Source organism: Pristiophorus japonicus, chromosome 12, assembly GCF_044704955.1.
Source record: "Pristiophorus japonicus isolate sPriJap1 chromosome 12, sPriJap1.hap1, whole genome shotgun sequence".
NCBI classification, from domain to species: Eukaryota; Metazoa; Chordata; class Chondrichthyes; family Pristiophoridae; genus Pristiophorus; species Pristiophorus japonicus.
In genome coordinates, this window is record NC_091988.1 from 82451367 (window position 1) to 82469906 (window position 18540).

The 18540-nt window shown below is 46.8% G+C and overlaps 1 protein-coding gene across 5 annotated transcripts in view; it reads left to right on the forward strand.

Moving 5' to 3' along the window:
* The window catches only part of LOC139277360 (acylamino-acid-releasing enzyme-like), an 89135-nt gene that overhangs the window by 43407 nt on the left and 27188 nt on the right, over window positions 1-18540 (forward strand). For all 5 annotated transcript variants that reach the window (XM_070895722.1, XM_070895723.1, XM_070895720.1 and 2 more), the window contains exons 11-17: window positions 704-764; window positions 7358-7455; window positions 8505-8556; window positions 10028-10116; window positions 14199-14337; window positions 15953-16033; window positions 17272-17352. In XM_070895722.1, coding sequence (XP_070751823.1) covers window positions 704-764; window positions 7358-7455; window positions 8505-8556; window positions 10028-10116; window positions 14199-14337; window positions 15953-16033; window positions 17272-17352 — 601 coding nt within the window. The remainder of the gene's footprint in view (window positions 1-703; window positions 765-7357; window positions 7456-8504; window positions 8557-10027; window positions 10117-14198; window positions 14338-15952; window positions 16034-17271; window positions 17353-18540) is intronic.

The following is an 18540-nucleotide window of genomic DNA, read 5'->3' on the forward strand; positions in this document are numbered from 1 at the left end:
CCCATAGTGTCTGTCATGTGGAAAAATGTCCCAAACACTTAATAGAGAGAAAAAAATGGATTCTGGTCCAAAAAAGGAGATATTAGGAGAGGTGACCAAAAGATTGGTCAAAGAGATGGAATGGGGTGCTGCCCCTGGCTCCATGGATGGCTGCTGCCGGCCCATGCCTGTTCCCCTCTCTTTCCTCCCCACAATTTATCTGAAAGGCAGCTCTGTATCAGAACCAGTGAATTCTCCAGGGCCCTGACCGACAAACTGCCCGAGGTGCCCGATCGGTGTCCATAGCTCACCGGTATTGTTTCGATGAGGCCCGACAGCCAATATGCAGTGCCCAGGGCCTTCATCTTCGGATGTGTGCTGCAGGCGCATCTCCCACTTTGTGTCAGTCTTTGGCAAGAGACCAAATTCCCGGCCAAGATGTCATGTCAACTATTCCCTCTGTACTCATTGTTGATTTCCAGGTAAACTGATTGGACTTGATCCTCCAGCAGACACTTACAATGACCCTTTCTAACTTAGTTAACTTCCCAAAAGAAGAACATTTTTGAAATGAGTTTCTGACTTATTGATGTTATTAAAACTGTCCCGGTGGCATTCACGGCATGAATTAACTCAACTATGTTACACAAGCATTGAAGTGTAACTGTGCAGTAATCGAGCTTCTCCTTTTTCTTCCTGTAATGGATGATATATTTTCTTTCAGTATAACTTGGACAAAAAAGTAACCTCAACTGTGGTGAAGATTGTGGATTATCCAACTGTGGGTAAGTGATGGGAAGTCTTTCATTTTTATTTTAACAAGATACAATTTCCTCCTAAAGGCAGGGACTTGTGTTGAGACACAATTCCACAGGTACCAGATGCCCTTCGGTACTTTATCCCAAGTGCACATGTGAGTCTGGAATGTGATTATCAGCAGTCTATTCCTCCGTAGTCATATATACACTTTCCAGGTGAACTCATTGGACAATGATCAGCAGCAGAAACTGGCATATTTTTCTGCTCCCAAGCCTGCCGGCCCTACAGGTGAATGATAATGTCCCAGCTGCTGCCTGAATTAGCCTAGATAACACAGCACAGACTAGAGAATGAACCCAGATCCTCCCAGGTCTGAATTTATTAGTATTTACACACTGGTAAAAAGAAAGCAAAGAAAATCTTGTATTTATATAGCGCTTTTTATCGCGCTTTACAGCCAATGAAGTACTTTTGAAGTATAGTCACTGTTGTAATGTGGGTAACGCGGCAGCCAATTTGCGCACAGCTAGCTCCCACAAAAAGCAATGTGATAATGACCAGATAATCTATTTTTAGTGATGTTGATTGAGGGATAAATATTAGCTAGGACACTGGGGATAACTGCCCTGCTCTTCTTCGAAATAGTGTTATGTGATCTTTTACGCACACCTAAGAGAGCAGTCAGGGCTTCCCTCAGTACTGCACTGGAGTATCAGCCTAGATTTTTGAGCTCAAGTCTCCGGAGTGGGATTTGAACCCACAATTTCCTGACTGAGAGATGAGAATACTGCCAACTGTTGCATGATATAATGGTAATAGTGTTGTAGACTAACTGTAGCAATCAATCGCTATCAATTAATCTACAACAGGGCCAGTTATCAGCCATGATCTTATTGACTGGCGGAGCAGGCTCGAGAGGCCAAATGGCCTACTCCTGCTCTTATTTCTTATGTTCTTATGTTCAATGACATGAGGGAAACCCCAGTGTGGAGAGCTTTGGGGGCCATAGGTCCAAAGTCACCTTTTTCCTCACAAACATGCTGTACTTACCACAAGTCATGACTCAAATTTCTTGTATACCATATCCCAAAATTTTGAAAGAAATCTATCTAAATCTGTGAAACTTTTAGCATTTTATTTATTACTGGAACAAATGACTAATCTGGTTAGTCTGAGCGAGATTGGAATTAAAGGCCACAATTTTGGCCCAGCCTGTTTTTCGGCGCACTTACTGGATTTGCGCCGCTTTTCTCCGTTCCGAAGTACGGCGAAAAATTTTCTTGCCATTTTGGCTGCTGTCCGGCCTCTTCCCTGTAGACACGCAGCGTGGCCAGTCGAGTCGGGGGTGGAGCCAGCGTTCTGTGCCAAAAACTGTGCCGGGACATCTGCACATGTGCAGTGGAGTCCGCTGGCGATGTCCGTGCAGCGCAGTAGCCCCCAGCCTCGTTTGCTTGCTGCAGCCTCTCCGGTGATTTGCTTGCTGCAGCCGCTCTGTGGGCCCCGATGCTGGCCAGTCGAATCGCTCCTGCCCCTAGCCCAGGCCGAGTGGCCACTCGGTGCGATTTCTAAGCGATCGATCGCACCGGAAGGCCACTCGGCCAGGGCTAGGGGCGGGCAGGAGAACTGATAGTGCGGGAAAGGTTTTCTGAAGTGGCCACATACACTGACCTAAGTAGATTTGGAGTAACTATTAGCTGGCCAAAGTTGCCTAAATGGACAGAACTGGTGTAGGTGGCTGGTAACATCCCCTTTTGAGAAAAAAAATCGTAACTAACTCAGTTACACTGGTGCAAATTGATTGGGGAAAATGGGGATTTTTAAGTTACGCCAGAAAAACCAAGTTACTCCAAAAAAAACTCAACAACTCCTGGCCAAAATTGAGCCCAAAGTCTTTTTTTGCAAGTCAGTCTCCAATGCCAACTGTGACCTGTCTTTTCCTTGTAAAGCTGGTTGAGTTAAAATTGTTGAAATGCTTGAAATATGGTACCTCTGATTGGGAAGGACAGTACCGGATACAAATGGCCTTCATGATGGCAAACATGGAAAAGTGATAATTTTGAACTGTAGCTGAAAGCGACTGCATAGTGGTGAGATGCAGAGTGGGAGAAGGCAGGAAATGACAAGAGAAACAAAAAGGTGTGAAACTATCGAATAAATGAAAATAAATCCCAGAATCTGTTTGAACTTGAATTATGTGGAAGTGCGCGTGTGGAAAAAACGTGTGAAACTGTATTAAATAGTATTACGGCACAGAAATAAGCCAGTTCGGCTCAGTAGATCCATGCCAGTGTTTATGCTCTGTATAAGCGTCCTCCCACTCTTCTTCATCTAACCCCATCAACATATCATTCTATTTCTTTCTTCCCCATGTGTTTACCTAGCTTCCCCTTAAATGCATTTTTGCTATTCGCCTCAACTATTCCTTGTGATAGCGAGTTCCACATTCTAATCATTCTCTGGGTTTCTCTTGAATTCTCTATTGGATTTATTAATAACTATCTTATATTTATGGTCCCTAGCTCTGGTCTCTCCACAAGTGGAAACGTCTTCTCTACGTCTTTTATAATCTTAATGACCTCTATCAGGTCACCCCCTCAGTCTTCTGTTTTCTGGAGAAAAGACCGTTCAATCTTTCCTGGTAGGGATAACCTTTCAATTCTGGTACCATTCTAGTAAATCGTTTTTACAGTTTCTCCAATGCCTCTATATCCTTTTTATAATATGGAGGCAGTACTCGCAAGTGTGGTCTAACCAAGGTTTAGCATAACTTCTTTGCTTTTCAATTCTATCCCTCTAGAAATGAATCCCAGGGCTTTGATTGCTTTTCTTAGTGGCCTTATTAACCTGTGTCATTACTTTGAGTGATCTGTGCATCCCTCTACTCCATTTAGATACATATTTTCCAAGGAGTATTATTCTTTTACCAAAATGTATCACCTCACGCACGTTGAAGTTCATTTGCCAATTACCAATTTGCCATTCTGAAAGTTTATTAATGCCTTCCTGTATGTTGTCGCAGTCTTCCTCTGTATTAACTATACCCCCCAATTTGGTATCAACTGCAAATGTTAAAATTATACTTCCGATTCCCGAGTCCAAATCGTTTGTGTAAATGGTAAACAACAGTAGTCCCAGCACTGATCCTTGTGGAACACCACTTCCTACCTTTTGCCAATCTGAGTAACTACCTATAAACCCCTACTCTTCACTGTTTTGTTGCCAGCTTGCTGTCCATTCTGCTACTTGTCCCGACTCCTCAGCCCCGAAATTCACAGTCCCGGGAAGGATCGTTCCTGCCTGTTTGCGGCGGCCATTCGTCAAAATTGAATGGCTGCTGCTTTGGGCTCAACTGGCCGCCCCACATAGATTCGGCCCAGGAGGTCTTGCAGCGGTGGGGGCCACCGCCAACTCTCGTGGCAGTGTGGGGCTTGCGGCAGTAGTGAGCGCTAAAAGTGTGCACCGCTGCCGCTCCGCTCCCAGATCCATTTTCGGCGTGAAAAAGCCAGCCCTTTAGCTGACGGTGCCCCCGCCAGCTTCTAAGGTTGGTGCGGAGTGACAGAGATCTCGGAGCCGTGGGAGCAGAGAGAGACAAGAAGGTAAGATCCAAACCTGCAGATGTTCAGCACAGAATCTGCACTCAAGGGGGGAGAGAGATGGGGAGAGAGAGAGAGAGAGAGAGAGAGAGAGAGAGATGGGGAAAGAGAGAGAGAGAGAGGGAGAGAGAGAGAGAGAGAGAGAGATGGGGAGAAAGAGGGATGGGGAGAGAGAGAGGGGGAGATAGAGGGATGGGAAGAGAGAGAGAGGGAGGGATGGGGAGAGGGCAAGGGAAGAAGAGGGGCTCAGACTGGAAACGTTGCCGCAGCTCAGCATTCCGCGTGGTAACTAATGGGAATCTGCACCGCCTCCAGGCTAGATCCAATGTCGGCCCATTCTCTGTCATTGAACTACAGTACGCAGACGATGCTTGCATTTGCGCACACTCGGAGGCCAAACTCCAAGCTCTCGTCAACACCTTCACCGAGGCATACAAAAGTATGGGCCTTATACTAAACATCCATAAGGCAAAGGTCCTCCACCAACCTGACCCCGCCACACAGCACTGCCCCCCGGTTATCAAAATTCACGGTGAGGCTTTGGACAATGTGGACCATTTTCTATACCTCGGGAGTTTATTGTCAGCAAGGGCAGACATCAATGACGATGTCCAACACCGCCTTCAGTGTGCCAGCGCAGCCTACGGTTGCCTGAGGAAGAGAGTTTTTCAAAGCTGGCACCAAACTTATGGTCTACAGGGCAGTAGTGATACCCGCCCTCCTATATGACTCAGAGATGTAGACTATTTCCAGCAGACACCTCAAAGCACTGGAGAAGTACCACAAACGCTTCCTCCGCAAGATCCTGTAAATCCATTGGACACCAACGTCGGTGTTCTCACTCAGGTCAACATCCCCAGTATTGAAGCACTGACCACGCTCAATCAGTTCCGCTGGGTGGGCCACATCTCTGACACAAGACTCCCAAAGCATGTGCTCTTCTCGGAGCCTCGACATGGCAAGCAAGCCCCAGGTGGGCAGAGGAAATGTTTCAAGGACACTCTCAGAGTCTCAAGTGCAACATCCCCACCGGCACCTGGGAATCCCTGGCCCAAGACCACCCTAAGTGGAGGAAGTGCATCCTGGAGGGTGCTGAACACCTCGAGTCTCGTCACCGAGAGCATGCAGAAACCAAGAGCAGACAGCGGAAGGAACGTGCAGCAACCCAGGCTCCCCACCCATGCTTTCCTTCAACCTCTGTCTGTCCCACCTGTGACAGAGACTGTAGGTCCCGCATTGGACTGTTCAGCCACCTGAGAACTCAGTTTTAAAGTGGAAGCAAGTCAGCCTCGACTTCGAGGGACTGCCTATGATGATCTTATGCGTGGCTAACCTGCGGCTTCACCTCAGTGTCTCTCCTGTGGCTGACTCATGGGTCTGGGAAGGTTGCTGTGCTCCTTGTGTGGAAGCTGTAGATGTCCACCCTCGAACAGCTTTGGGCCTGGAAGGGCCAGCTGGAGACTGGTCAACACCCTCCTGGGAGGGTTCAGTCTGACTTGGCTCAGGCGAGGCCATGCATGGAGGCACTGGAGGAGTGACCGGTCTGGGGCTAGGAATGCTGCGAGCCAGAGGGAGCGCATCATCCATATCCTGACCCGAGGAGCCTGAACAATTTACCAGGGGCGGCACAATACCACCACCAGCAATCTGAGGGGGCTCAGGTCGGTGCTGTGGCACCGCACCGGAAGGTCCCCCCGTGGCCCGTGGTGGACCCAGCCGCGAAAGCAACACTGAGATCTCTGGGGGGCTTCCAGCTAAGACTGCATGCGAGCTGCCACAGTCTGAAAGCCACCAGATATGACAGCACTTAGACGCTTCGTCAACTCTTGCAGAGCCGCGTCCATCTTCTCCAAAGCAGCACCGATACGCTCGTTCCCTCGCGCCTGTGCTGCAATGGCAGCTGCCACAACACCCTAAGGGTGAATTACCCGTGGGATTAATGCCCCAATTAAGACTGAAAACTTTCAGGTTTAAAGGGCTAATAAGACGAACCACTTTTTTGTGTCAAAAAAATGAGTTTGGATCCAATGGCCACCGCAAACTTTGCAGTGCTAATTGGGGAAAAAAGGCCTCAACACCACCAGCTCTCTGGCTGCACTGAATTTCGGCCCCCACATGTTCTGACCTTAGTCATGAATCTGCTATGTGGTACTTTATCGAAGGCTTTTTGAAAATCCAAATATATTACATCTACTGATTAAACTTTCTGTTACTTCAAAGAATTCAATAAGGTTTGTCAAGCATGACCTTCCTTTTGAAATCTGCTGTCTATTTATTATATTTTCAGTTTCTAGATGTTTTTCTATTGTATCTTTGAATAAGGATTCCATTATATTTCCTGCCATCTCTAAGCTAATTGGGCTTTAGTTCCCTGGGCTTGTTCTATCTCCCCTTTTCAATATAGGAATCACATTAGAGCAAATGTGCTTTTTCTTTTTCTTTCTTCTCTTAGGTGCAAGTTACTGCATTATTCCCCCCTCCCCATTTCTCTTTCGTATTCTACTTTCCTTGACAGGGAGGCTCCACAAATGATGTATGACAAGCTACAAGGATACTTTATAGAATTACATAGATTATACTGCACAGAAACACGCCCAAACAATCCATGCCAGCATTTATGCTCCACTCGAGCCTCCTCGCATCCTTCCTCATCTAACTCTATCAGCATAACCCTTTATTCCCTTTTCCCTCGTATGCTTATCTAGCTTCCCCTTAAATGTATATATACTATTCATCTTTGTAGATGTGACATGTGCAAGAATAGTTTGGGTACTGGCCCACTGATTTCCTCCCTCCCTGTGAGTAACAAGTGGATGCCTGCTCCACACAGATTGGGGAAGACTTCCTCTGCACACTACATGTAACAAAATCTTAAACCCATTTACAAATTACAGGCCTGCAAGTTTGTTACACGGAGGAAATGTTCACCCACCGAACATTGGGAACTGATGAGCATGAACTCAAGTCGATGGTACTAGTTGCTATAATTCTTGGGAATAACTATGCTAGCCAATGATGTGTTTCAGATGGATTTACTGGCATTTACTCATCAACGCTGGCACAGAACTGCTGGGCAACAGATAGCCAACGGGTTGTCATCGACACAGCCCAGGGAAGCAGAAAGGTAACTGGGCTATCTGTGTAGGGGACCAAGTGGAAAGGGACCACAGAATCAGGTTCATAATTGTGCACATAGGAGGTCCCACAATAACGTAGTGGGTAAAGACCCACTTCGGGCACTCAATCATGCAGACCAAAAGGTTCCAGGTACTGCTTCATGTAGCTGTATCTCAAGGATTGGCAACTACAGAAGAGGATCGAAGAAATTGAGGAAAAATAACTAAATCAGCGATACAGTACTGAGAGGAAATTGAATAATGCGCCCAAGTGCATTAGCAAATCCTGCACTAAAAATCCTCTTTATCTGAACAACCTGTTTAATGAGTGAAAGTTAGCCTTTATTTAATCATTCCAGTTAAGCAAGTATATGGAGCTTGACTTTTGAGAAATTGTTCTCTTTTTAAAAAAAAATATTCTCTCTCTAATCAATTATTGATTAAAAGCAGCAGAATGCAAATTCATATTTACTCAATTTCATTAGTGTCACTTTGATTTGATTTGATTTTCTCTCTTACTTTGGCTGAATCATGTCAGGATTCTTGGTCTATTCACTGGCATGAATAATATGCCAGCTTCACAATGTGTACTTTGTTTCAGAAATAAGCTGGCTCTCACTCTTGGGGGTTGGGGCTGGACGTGTGTGGGTGGGGGGGTGGGGAAGGGTGTACAGTTCTGTTGCGAGCAGCAATCTGATAATCTCCCAAATTGCCATTTTTTATATCTGAGCCCAGATAGTGAGTGACTGCTAGCTATTCCTTCATCAAGGACATCACAACCAAGTCTGATCCTGTTCTCGCCCAGCATCCATACATGGCACTTTCCAGCAAGTGCCATTGCAAGTGGGAACATGCACTGATTTCCTTCCCCCCCACCCACCTATACACATGTCCAGGGTTGCTGATGCCAATTTTACCTCTCTACCTTGGCTAAGATGGGGAAAATACTTCATTATTTAAACTCGTGCATGATATTCACAGGGATGCTGATGAAGAATAAATCAATGAATATGACTGAAGCTCCGATACTGACCTGTGCGTGTGCCTTGATTCTCAGGATCTAATTGTCGTGAACAGTGCAACAGGAATTGTGACATCACTCACTACTGGTAAGTATTGCCTGTCTCTCTCTCTTCTCTTCCATTGCAACCCCACTGCTTCCAGAACTATTTGGAGGACAGATTCATCCCTTTTACTTGTCTGCCTGTTCTTGTCTCCTCAATACACCTTTCAACTGTCCCTTTTTAGTTACCACTGCAACAGTCTGCCACTGAGAAAAGCAACAGAATGCAACAATTCCAAGCTGGCAAAATCAACTTATTCGACAAAAGGGTGCACTGCCACCTCAAATGTTGACCTGAATTCCAACTCTTTAAAAAAACAAATTGCAGATTGACATGTTCACGCATCATAACTTTGAAATGATTTCTCAAATTATGAACAAATATTGTAAGTGACTTCCTGTCACCACAGCAACTTTTAAAAAAAATACATAGCTTAGGATTTTTCAGCAGTCATCGTCTGATTCAACACAAGGCTGGCTGCATCTGTGCATGGTTTACCTCTGTAATCTCCTCCAGCGCTATAATCCCCTAGACATCTGCGTCCGCCTGTTCTGGCCTTTTGACCATCCCTGACTTTCAGTGCTCCACCATTGACGGTCGTGCCTTCAGCTGCCTAGGTCCTAAGCTCTGGAATTCCCTCCTATATCTCTCCTTCTCCCGGGGATGCGGAGGATCTGTCAAGAGAAATCTTGATAGATCGGAAAAGCCAGTTTTCGGCGCATGTGCATCGTGCCCTGAAAACCGTTTTTTGCGAGGCCTCGCCGGATCGGTGCACAGTTCGGCCGGACCCGGCGAGGCCGGAATTTTCCCCACAATAACTTGCCATGGTTCTGCTCTCTCAACGTTTTATGGCTTTGCCAGGAAGGAACACCAACCCTGTTTGTTTGAAGCATTTTCCTCATCGGTGCAGAGATCTATGCTGCATGTGCTACACCTGGGCGCCATTGCTTTTACTTGGAAAAAACGAAACCGGTTTTGACCAAGCAGGATAGGCCTACATTTGTATTTCCCTATTGCACGGAATAGTCCATTCAAGAGATGGGGCTAGCTAGCTTCAAGGAAAACGTGGTAGTGTCTTAGTGTCACCTGCCTTAGTGCTTCCTCTGAGCCTGGAGAGACTGTACGATTATAACTCCGCAGACTTTTCACCCCAGGCACTTTAGATTTAAAGCAGCGATTAGCTCTGAAATTACACAAGTTGTCTGAAAATTCACAATATAGATTTAACCCATCTTAGCCCATCCATCCTAACAAAAGACTTGCATTTCACCCGATCACGTCATTGAACTAACTCTTGACTAAGCCTAAGATTTTCATCAATAAGAACTTACCAGGAAGACCATTTCAAGTGTTGATGACTCTTTGCATGAAGAAGGTCTTCCAAATTCAAACATGGGAAAACTCTGAACATTTACAGAGCTCCATTTTCCTCTGTTGATAACAGTTTTTGAGTTAGAACATTGAGTCTGATGTGTTTCCAATGAGTATCCTGAATATCCAGTTTTGTGTTCTACAGGTTCAGAGGCTGGGAGCTGGACGCTTTTGGACATTCACCAGGATCTGATGGTGGTTAGCTGCTCATCCCCGAACTGTCCGCCCAATTTGGTAAGAAGGCCTTTGGATTAAATTGAACCCGTACTATTTATTTAAAACAAACTGGTATGAAGGTTGGAAGATTGGATTTAAGTAATACTTATCACAAAGGGCAACCACATAAAGCATCTAGGTGCGGGGTCATAGAGGGTTGGACAATATTAACCACGCATATAATATTTAAACGTTATGATTTATCATTAATAGCCAAAGAATGTCATACCTGTAGCTGTGTAGTACTTAGTTTATTTCAGTCTATTTACTCCCATCTGTGGCACTTGTGAATTTTTGAATGTTCACATGAGGGGAATGAACTCAGTAATGCACCTGCACTGGTACACTATCTGCACTGGCCCAATACTCTATGGGCTGGATCTTAGGCTTTTGTGATTTTGTGGCGTTAATGGCAGCGAGGCAGTCCTGATACTGCCTGGGGAAACTTGGCGCCCTCATCTGCAAAATTTGGCAAAAAAAGAGGTTCAATGATCGGGGGCGCAAAATCAGGCTTTGCACAAGGATGTTTTGGTGCCCCAGCTGAAAATCACGGCGCTAAAAAAGTTCCACATTTCGCACATGCGCAGATGCATTTAAGTTTTCCCGGGCACAGGCGGTACTTTAGGGCGCAGTGATTTCCTTTGTGCATGTGCAGATGTCCCGGCCCAATTCCAACACAGCGGGAGAGATGGCAAAGCAAGAGTGCAGGCAGCATGCATGGTGATTCTCTCCAGCGGTTGCTGAGACCTTAGTGCAGGCCATTGAGAGGAGGTGGTCTGCACTCCATCTGGTTGGTGGAAGGAGGCATTTGCCCAGCATCTTTAAAAGAATATGGAGGGAGGTTGCCCAGGAGCAGCAGACATGGTGGCCAGAACTGGTACACAATGCCGCAAGAAACTCAAAGAACTCGTCAGGGTGAGTACCTTTCACATTTATGTAGGCCTGCCGTGCTTGCAAGATCATTGTCTCACACAGTGTTAAGTCTTTGTTGGACTTGCCCCCTCTCAACGTGTTCCAGCCATTCCCTCTGCATTCAGGATGCATGTACCCTCTTGTCCCTGAATCATTGTCAACCCTCCTCGCACTCCACTCCCACTGTTGATATGCGTTGTCCAAACACCACCCTGAGCTGCTATGCTACCTGGCTCCTCCCAGTCTTCGAAAAACCTTAGTCAACAGCCACACAGATTGAACTGAACACATTTGCACTTCCACACAGTGGCAGCTATTGAACTATGGAAGGCACATGTAGCACAGGAGGAGGTGGATCTTTCTGAACCTTTCTTCGTGCTCTTATTGCAGGCAAAGCTTTCCGATAATAGACGGGAGAAAATTCCAGACAGCCGGAAATCCTGGAGCTGACCGAGGTCGAACAGTTTGTGCAGTGGCGCAGGGTGAGGCCGAGCCCCCTGCAGGTAGTGATGGTATGTGAATGGCACTTACAATTGATGTGACGTCCTTGACCCCCTAATATCAAGTGACCTAGCCCCTTTACATATAGATGCCCAATGCCACCTTTCTGTTATCACCCTGTTCCCTCCCCTGTTGCTAAGCACACATCTGTTGTTTTGTGCTTGCAGATGACCAGCCACAAGCGCGCTAGCCTTCCCGTGAGCCATCGACATCTGGCCACGGGGGCAATGATGGGGGAGGGGATGATAGTCTGCTACCAGTCGCACCGTCTGGGGACACACTATCGGGGGACGAAGGCGGTTTCGAGGGGTTTGAAGACTCTGAGGCTCCTGGCCCCAGTGGCCTACAGCAACGGCGAGTGGGAGGGGAAGCTGGGAGGCCAGCTCCCCGGAGGGTGAGTCGGCACAGTCGTCCTGCTCAGGGTCAGGCAGACGTGGACCTGGACTTGGTGGCTATGTCCAGGGAGAACACAGAAATGCACAGCGAACTCATGGGTGCATTGGATAGGGTCCCGCAGAGCATAGACACACTTGCTGTGAGTGTGGCGGAGGCCGCCTCATGCATTGCACATGCATCTGAGGACTCCAGCGAGGCCGTCCTTGCCCACTCACAGAGGAAGATGGGCTCCAGCAGCGACAGTGGCATTACAGAGTGTGTGGCGCAGCTGCAGCTTGGTGATGTCATGTGGTCGCTGACTGCTACTATCCTCTCTGTCTTCCCCATTGTCCAACGGAGAAGTGACGGTGCCGAAGCAGGCCAGCAAGCTGTGGTGACACATCATGCTCTGGATGCTGAGGCCCAGCCCCGTGTGAGTGTCAGTGGTCCCCAGGAAATGGAAGGTGCTGTCCTTCCTCAACATGACAGCATTCCGGCTCCCACAACTGACTCTCCGACCATGCACCTAACGTGGTCCACACCCGAGCCATCAGAGACTGCTACCTCCGATGCTGAGGTGCAGCAGTCCGTAGCCAGGCCGTCCAGGCCCAGAGCTGGTCCAGGGCATCCTCCTCGGCTGTCTGCACTGTCTGGTCCACTAACACAGCAGCCCTCAAGCAGCCTTGCTGCCGGCATTGAGGCTACATTGAGGAGGAGCAGCAGGCGTGGGAGGGATGATGAAGAGGGGGGTGTGCGGAGAAACTCAGGACAAGTCCCATTAAGATGTGGGACAGTGTTGTAGAGAGCGCTGATGTGTTATGATGCATGTAAATAGTTGAGTTGAATTAATCCACTTCATTGTTCTTGTGTGCCTTGCAGCAGAACACTGTTTATTGTATGGTTTTGTTTTGATTGTGGAGGGGGGTTGGTGGGTGGGGGGGGAACTGTTTGTTACTTTGTTGGAGTAAAATATCACTTTGACCCTTTGCCATTGGTGTCGTGTGTATCATTCCAAAGTTCATCATAGATGTGCCTTTATGGTGGCACATAGCGTGGCCAGTTTTAGCTGCATCCCTCAGATTCCTCCATTCAAGCGAACCGGTCCATTATGAGCTGGTGACATGCGACTTTTGTTCCGGTAGCATCTCTTCGCGGCCTCCCCTGTGGATGGGCTGAGCCTTGCCAGGCTCCTCTTCATCGTCCTTCTCCTCCTGAGGTGGGCCTGCAATCCCCACTGGCAGTGCCTGGCCCCTCATGATGGCCAAGTTGTGCAGCATGCAGCACACCACAATGAATTCGGAGATTTGTTGAGGGGAGTATTGAAGGCTGCCTCCAGAGCGATCCAGGCATCGGAAGCATTGCTTGGGCACCCCAATTGTCTGTTTGATGATGTTGCGGGTGGCTGCATGGCTTTCATTGTAGCGCTGCTCCGCTTCTGTGGTGGGGTTGCGGAGGGGGTCATGAGCCAGGTGGCTAGGCCGTATCCTTTGTCCCCGAGCAGCCAGCCCTTCCCTTTGTCGCTGAAACAATTGTGAGATATTGCTCTCACGCAAGATAAAAGGTTCATGTGTGCTCCCTGGATAGCGGGAATTCACTGCGAGGATGCACTACGTGTGGTCACACACCAGCTGCACGTTTAGGGAGTGACATCCCTTTCGGTTTCTGAATACCTCTGCATTGTGGAATGGTGTTCACAAGGCCATGTGTGTGCAATCACTGGCTCCTTGAACCCACGGGAAGCTCACAATTCTGCCAAACTCACATGCCCACTCATTCTGGCTGTCCTTGCACATTGGGAACTTTATGAAGTCCATTCTGTGGGTGTACAGAACCTTTGTGAAGTGGCGAATGCAGCGATGTGCAGCGTATTGAGAGATGCTGCATATATGCGGTGTTGCTGTTTGGAAGGAGCAGGAGTAAATCAAGCACTTCTGGGGTCCTGCAATGTAAATCTTTTGTACGTTTTTAACTTTTAAAAATATGTTAATTGTAGACATGATGAAACAGGTGTGATTGCATTACCAATGGCACTATCATGTGGCCCTATATACTTAAATGCTTCGCAAAATGCCGACAAGGTATTGCCTAGCTTCCTTTAACTTCATTGCGGTGCATAAATAATTCTTGGACTCTGTAGAGTTTGGCTGAGTCTACATCGAAGAGGCAACACTGCAGAGAACTGCTTCATTCCCATTAACCACACCCTGGCCTGCTAACCCGGCGCAGCACAGACCACAACCATAACCAGCTCCTTTTGACAGGACATCACAGAATAGTTGCTGAGTTTTGTAAAAGCTATTTCATTTCCTTAGAAAGTGGGTGTCCTGCCAGCTGCAGGCCAAGAGCAAGGGATCACTTGGCTGGCACTAGATGAAGCCGAACCATTGCCAGGCATAGAGTGGAAAATCCTGGCTTTTACACCTCCGTTCGAACAGGAGAATCCTAAATTCCGTAAGTGTCTTGGGACCATTTGCATCTATTAGACCTTAATCCCAAGATTATTTGTATTTATATGAATGAATCTTTTTTGATTGCTCCATTTTCAGTGCCTGCTCACAGCATTATTTCATGAAGAGCTTTGTGACTTTTCTTTCTGTTGCTGCATTTTAATTGCCTCACACACCTACCCCGTGCCACAGAGTCATTTTTCTCCATGTAACTCATTCCCATATCTATGGCTTTAGGGCAGCATTTCATGTAATCGACCAAACATAAATGGACTATTTGACTGTGGAGGATGTCACAGAGAAGCTTGATCCCGTATTCTCCCAACCTTCATACATGCACTTAATAGCATCATCATAGACAGTCCCTCGAACCGAGAATGACTTGCTACCATGCCAAAAAAGGATGAGTTTGCAGTGTTTCAATGAAGGACCTAATAATATTCCAGGTCCTGAACTACATCCTGAAGGGTGAAAGATGCTTGTGCATGGATTTTTTTAACGTGTGGTGGGCGTTGCACACCAGCCACCACACGGGCTTGACAGAGCTAGGTCTTGGTCCAGTGGCAAGGTGACTGGAGACCTGCTCTGTTGCATGGACCTAGTGTGCACACATATCGCAGTGTGGGCTGGCCCATGCTGCTTCTGGCCCTGAACTCACGCCTCTCCTGGGTCCACAGTCTCTCGCCGCTCCTGCTGTATCTGCCCACGCTCCAATCACTGACCTGGACCTTGATGACTTCACTCTTCACTGCGGTCGCCCTCCTGCACCAGCTCGCGCTACTCCCTGAAGTGGCCTCCACGCTGATCCCGGGCCACCACATTTCCGCTCTTTTTATGGCCCCGACCCGCCACTGGTGTTCTCACACAAGTCGGGCCTCCATGCTGCCACTAATCGGGGTCACTAATGTGACCTTTCGATGGCGGCGTATTTACCCAGCATTCCCCGCGACAGAGAATGTGCTGAACCCAGACTACAGGGTCCCAGTGCGTAGGTGCGGAACGAGGCTGTGTTTGGGGCATGCGTGGTGCGTGCAATGTCGGAGCGGACACGATGAAAACCTGCTCTGCATAAACGCCCATTTTCAGCGCTGGCCCATTACATAATAGCAGGAGTCACTGGATAGCAAGAAGGTCCCAAACATTCTAGTCTGTTTGGCTTAATACTACATTGAGTGTGCCATTATCTACTAGGCCATCAGGAGACAGCCGGTGCTCAGGTCATATTGTTTTTTTAATTATTTCATGTTCTTTGTCTTGCGTGCTGATGAGCTAAAGTAGTAATATCAGCGGGCAAGGGAATGAGATGTTCTCTGTCAGGCCACCATTTGCCTAGATCTTCTTATCTGGCACAGTTGTGGTTTGCTTATACTGGACTGCCAGGACTCGTTAATGTGCACAGTGAGAATTCAAGTTCTAATTGATTTCCCACCATTGCGAAAGGTCAATAGTGACTTCCCATTTGCATAGTGCAGTCAAATTGTTTTTCATTTGAGGAAGAGGAAAATGTGGGACCCCAAGAGACGTATGTTGCGAAGAAATGAGCTCAGAATTATTTGAAAATATCAGCATTATTTTGCTTTATTTTAACTGTGCTTTGTTCTTTCCTGGTTTGCTGACAGCTGACCTCCCGTTTGAAGGCATCTTGCTCATACCTGGACAGAAAAAGGGTGTCAAACCTCCACTTGTTGTAAATCCACATGGTAAGTGGAAGCACACTGCCGCACTTTGCTGTGGAAAATGTGTATTTAAGGGAACAGAGTAAAATGTTGAATTGTGTTCTGTTAACATTCGTTTCTAGATTAACATGGGCTGTTCTTTTGGGAGTTGGGGGGCAAACGTCACAGAACTTTCCCTAAGATAGAAGGAGTAGAGACCACAATAAGATAGATTGTACCTGGAAAGAGCACCCATCTCATGTTCTGTACTTAAGTTCTTCCTCCATTTAAATTATGAGCCTGGAGATTAAAAATTGTGACAAGCAGCACATAGTTTATGAATGTTGGGATGTTTAAACGAGAGGAGAGTTGATGAATTTGCCCGTTATATGTCAGAAACGTAAAGCGATGTCATTAGTGAGGAATTACTTCAAAACCAATCTTCTCGAGATTTAATACCCAATGTTGTTCACCCCTGCTCACGGTGGACTCTTTTACCAATGATGTCCAGGATAGAACCCCTTGCTTGTATAGCCTATTTAGACCCATGAGAGCATTTAACAGAGCCATATCTATTAAACGAAGATTTTAGTTAAATATCATTTCATTTTGAAACACCTTTTTAACTGTTCAGCATCAGTGCACCCTGCTGGCCTTGCACCACTCTAATCTGTGGTTTTTATGTTGTGCTCAGTTAGGTCAGGTTTTATCGACTTTTAATCTTTTTTTTTGTTTTCTCTTCTTCCCTTCCTCATGAGGAGGGGCAGTTCCAAGGCATCATTGTCCTTCGATACTTTGCCTACATGGACTTTTGTGAGCCTAGATAATAAGTTGGTCTTTCTACCACTGGGGCACCACAATCAGGGTCAATTAAACCTCTTCCCCCCCCCCCCCCCCTCCCCCCAGTGGGTGGAGAAATATTACAGAAATTACTGTGGAATTCATAACTGCGACCACGAGATACATTTTCTTCCATTCACTTAGTTTAGCAGAAAAGTAGACATGAATGTATCTAATATGGCATTGCCTACATTTACATTGTTCATTTTTAGCTATTTCTTTTGTAGGATTTTGACTGAGTTAAAATAAAGGCGAATTGCCCAGTTATTGATCAGGACTGTTCTCGTATCTTCATTTGGAGTACAGTGACTATCCATATGTAGACAATCAAAAGGAGGAATGGAAAGGAGCTGCTGGTTTATCATGTGTCAGTAGCCCACTCAGCCTTGTTAATGTATATCTTGATGCCATCGCTCACACACTCCATGTGCTTCATTCTGCAGGGGGACCCAATTCGGTCTTTGTTGCTAGTTGGATGTTGCTGCCTGTTGCTCTTTGTAGGCTGGGATATACAGTGCTGCTCGGTTAGTACCAGATTTTATAATTCTATTTTTGCCAATTTTCTTCCCTACTCCACTCCTGAGGACATTGATTCCATTTTGAGTGTGATCCTGTGTTAGCCAATCGTTTGTGGGGGTCACACAGCTGAAACCAATCTCGTCCTCATTCTGCAACCACACAGAGGTCAGTGAGTAACAGTCATGTGTAGGAAACCTGGTTTATTTTTCCTTTTCTGCTTCCGGGGCTCTGAGGATATTGTAGCTGGGGGTTATCTTTGCTTTCCAGGATGATCCTGGAGTAGTGGATGTTTTTGGCAGAGGAGAGTGAAGCCTGATGATACTTGATATGTCCAGCCAGATCTGATGATAGATGGCTAAACCAGTTGTTCCCCAGATATGCCCAAGTCTGGGAGTTGAGGGAGCAAAGATGACCATATTAAAGGAATGACCAGAATGAGCAAAGGTAAAGGTTTTTCTGGGTCAAGCACATCAATGGTGGAAGTGAGGGGATGGTTCAGCATATCAATGACTGCAGAAGTATCATGGTGAATGGAAGGCCACATTTTTGGCATCTTGGAGTTTGAAAGTGTAGTTGTAAATGACTTGGGGGAGTGTTTTGTTCTGGGATGGATGCTGAAGGAAATGAGGTTGGAAGTGGGTAGGGGATGTAGGTGGTGAAAGAAACAAGGAAGTGATTGGAGATGGCCCCTACCTCTGATCAAAACCATGGAAGTAGAGAGGTCGTGGGAGATGGCAAGGTCAGGAGTGGCGTAAATATGGGTAGGAGAGTTTATATGGAGAGAGAGTGGTTTAGGGAGGATAAGAGAAGGGCAATGAATTTGGGAGAAAGAGGATGAGGTACACTAAAGCTCAAAATCACCAAGGGTAAGGAGTCGCTCAGTGTCGAGGCTGCGGAAGGAAAGGATGGAGGATATCTTGGGGTGGGGCTGTGGTAGATAACTACCCTAGGACCATAGTTTGGATAACTGTTATGTAACCTTGGAATGTTTTGCATTGATATTGGTGCAGTTGCCCAGCACTGACATTCCTCTCGCCATAATGAGCACAAACTCATAACCTTGTCCAAGTTATTTCTGACTTCAATTACACTACTATTACGAGCAATCCTTATTGCATGGCATTTTGATTCACTGTCCAGTCTGGGGAAGTAAATTATTGGCCTGGCCTTGTTGTCGGACCCTTGTAAAATCT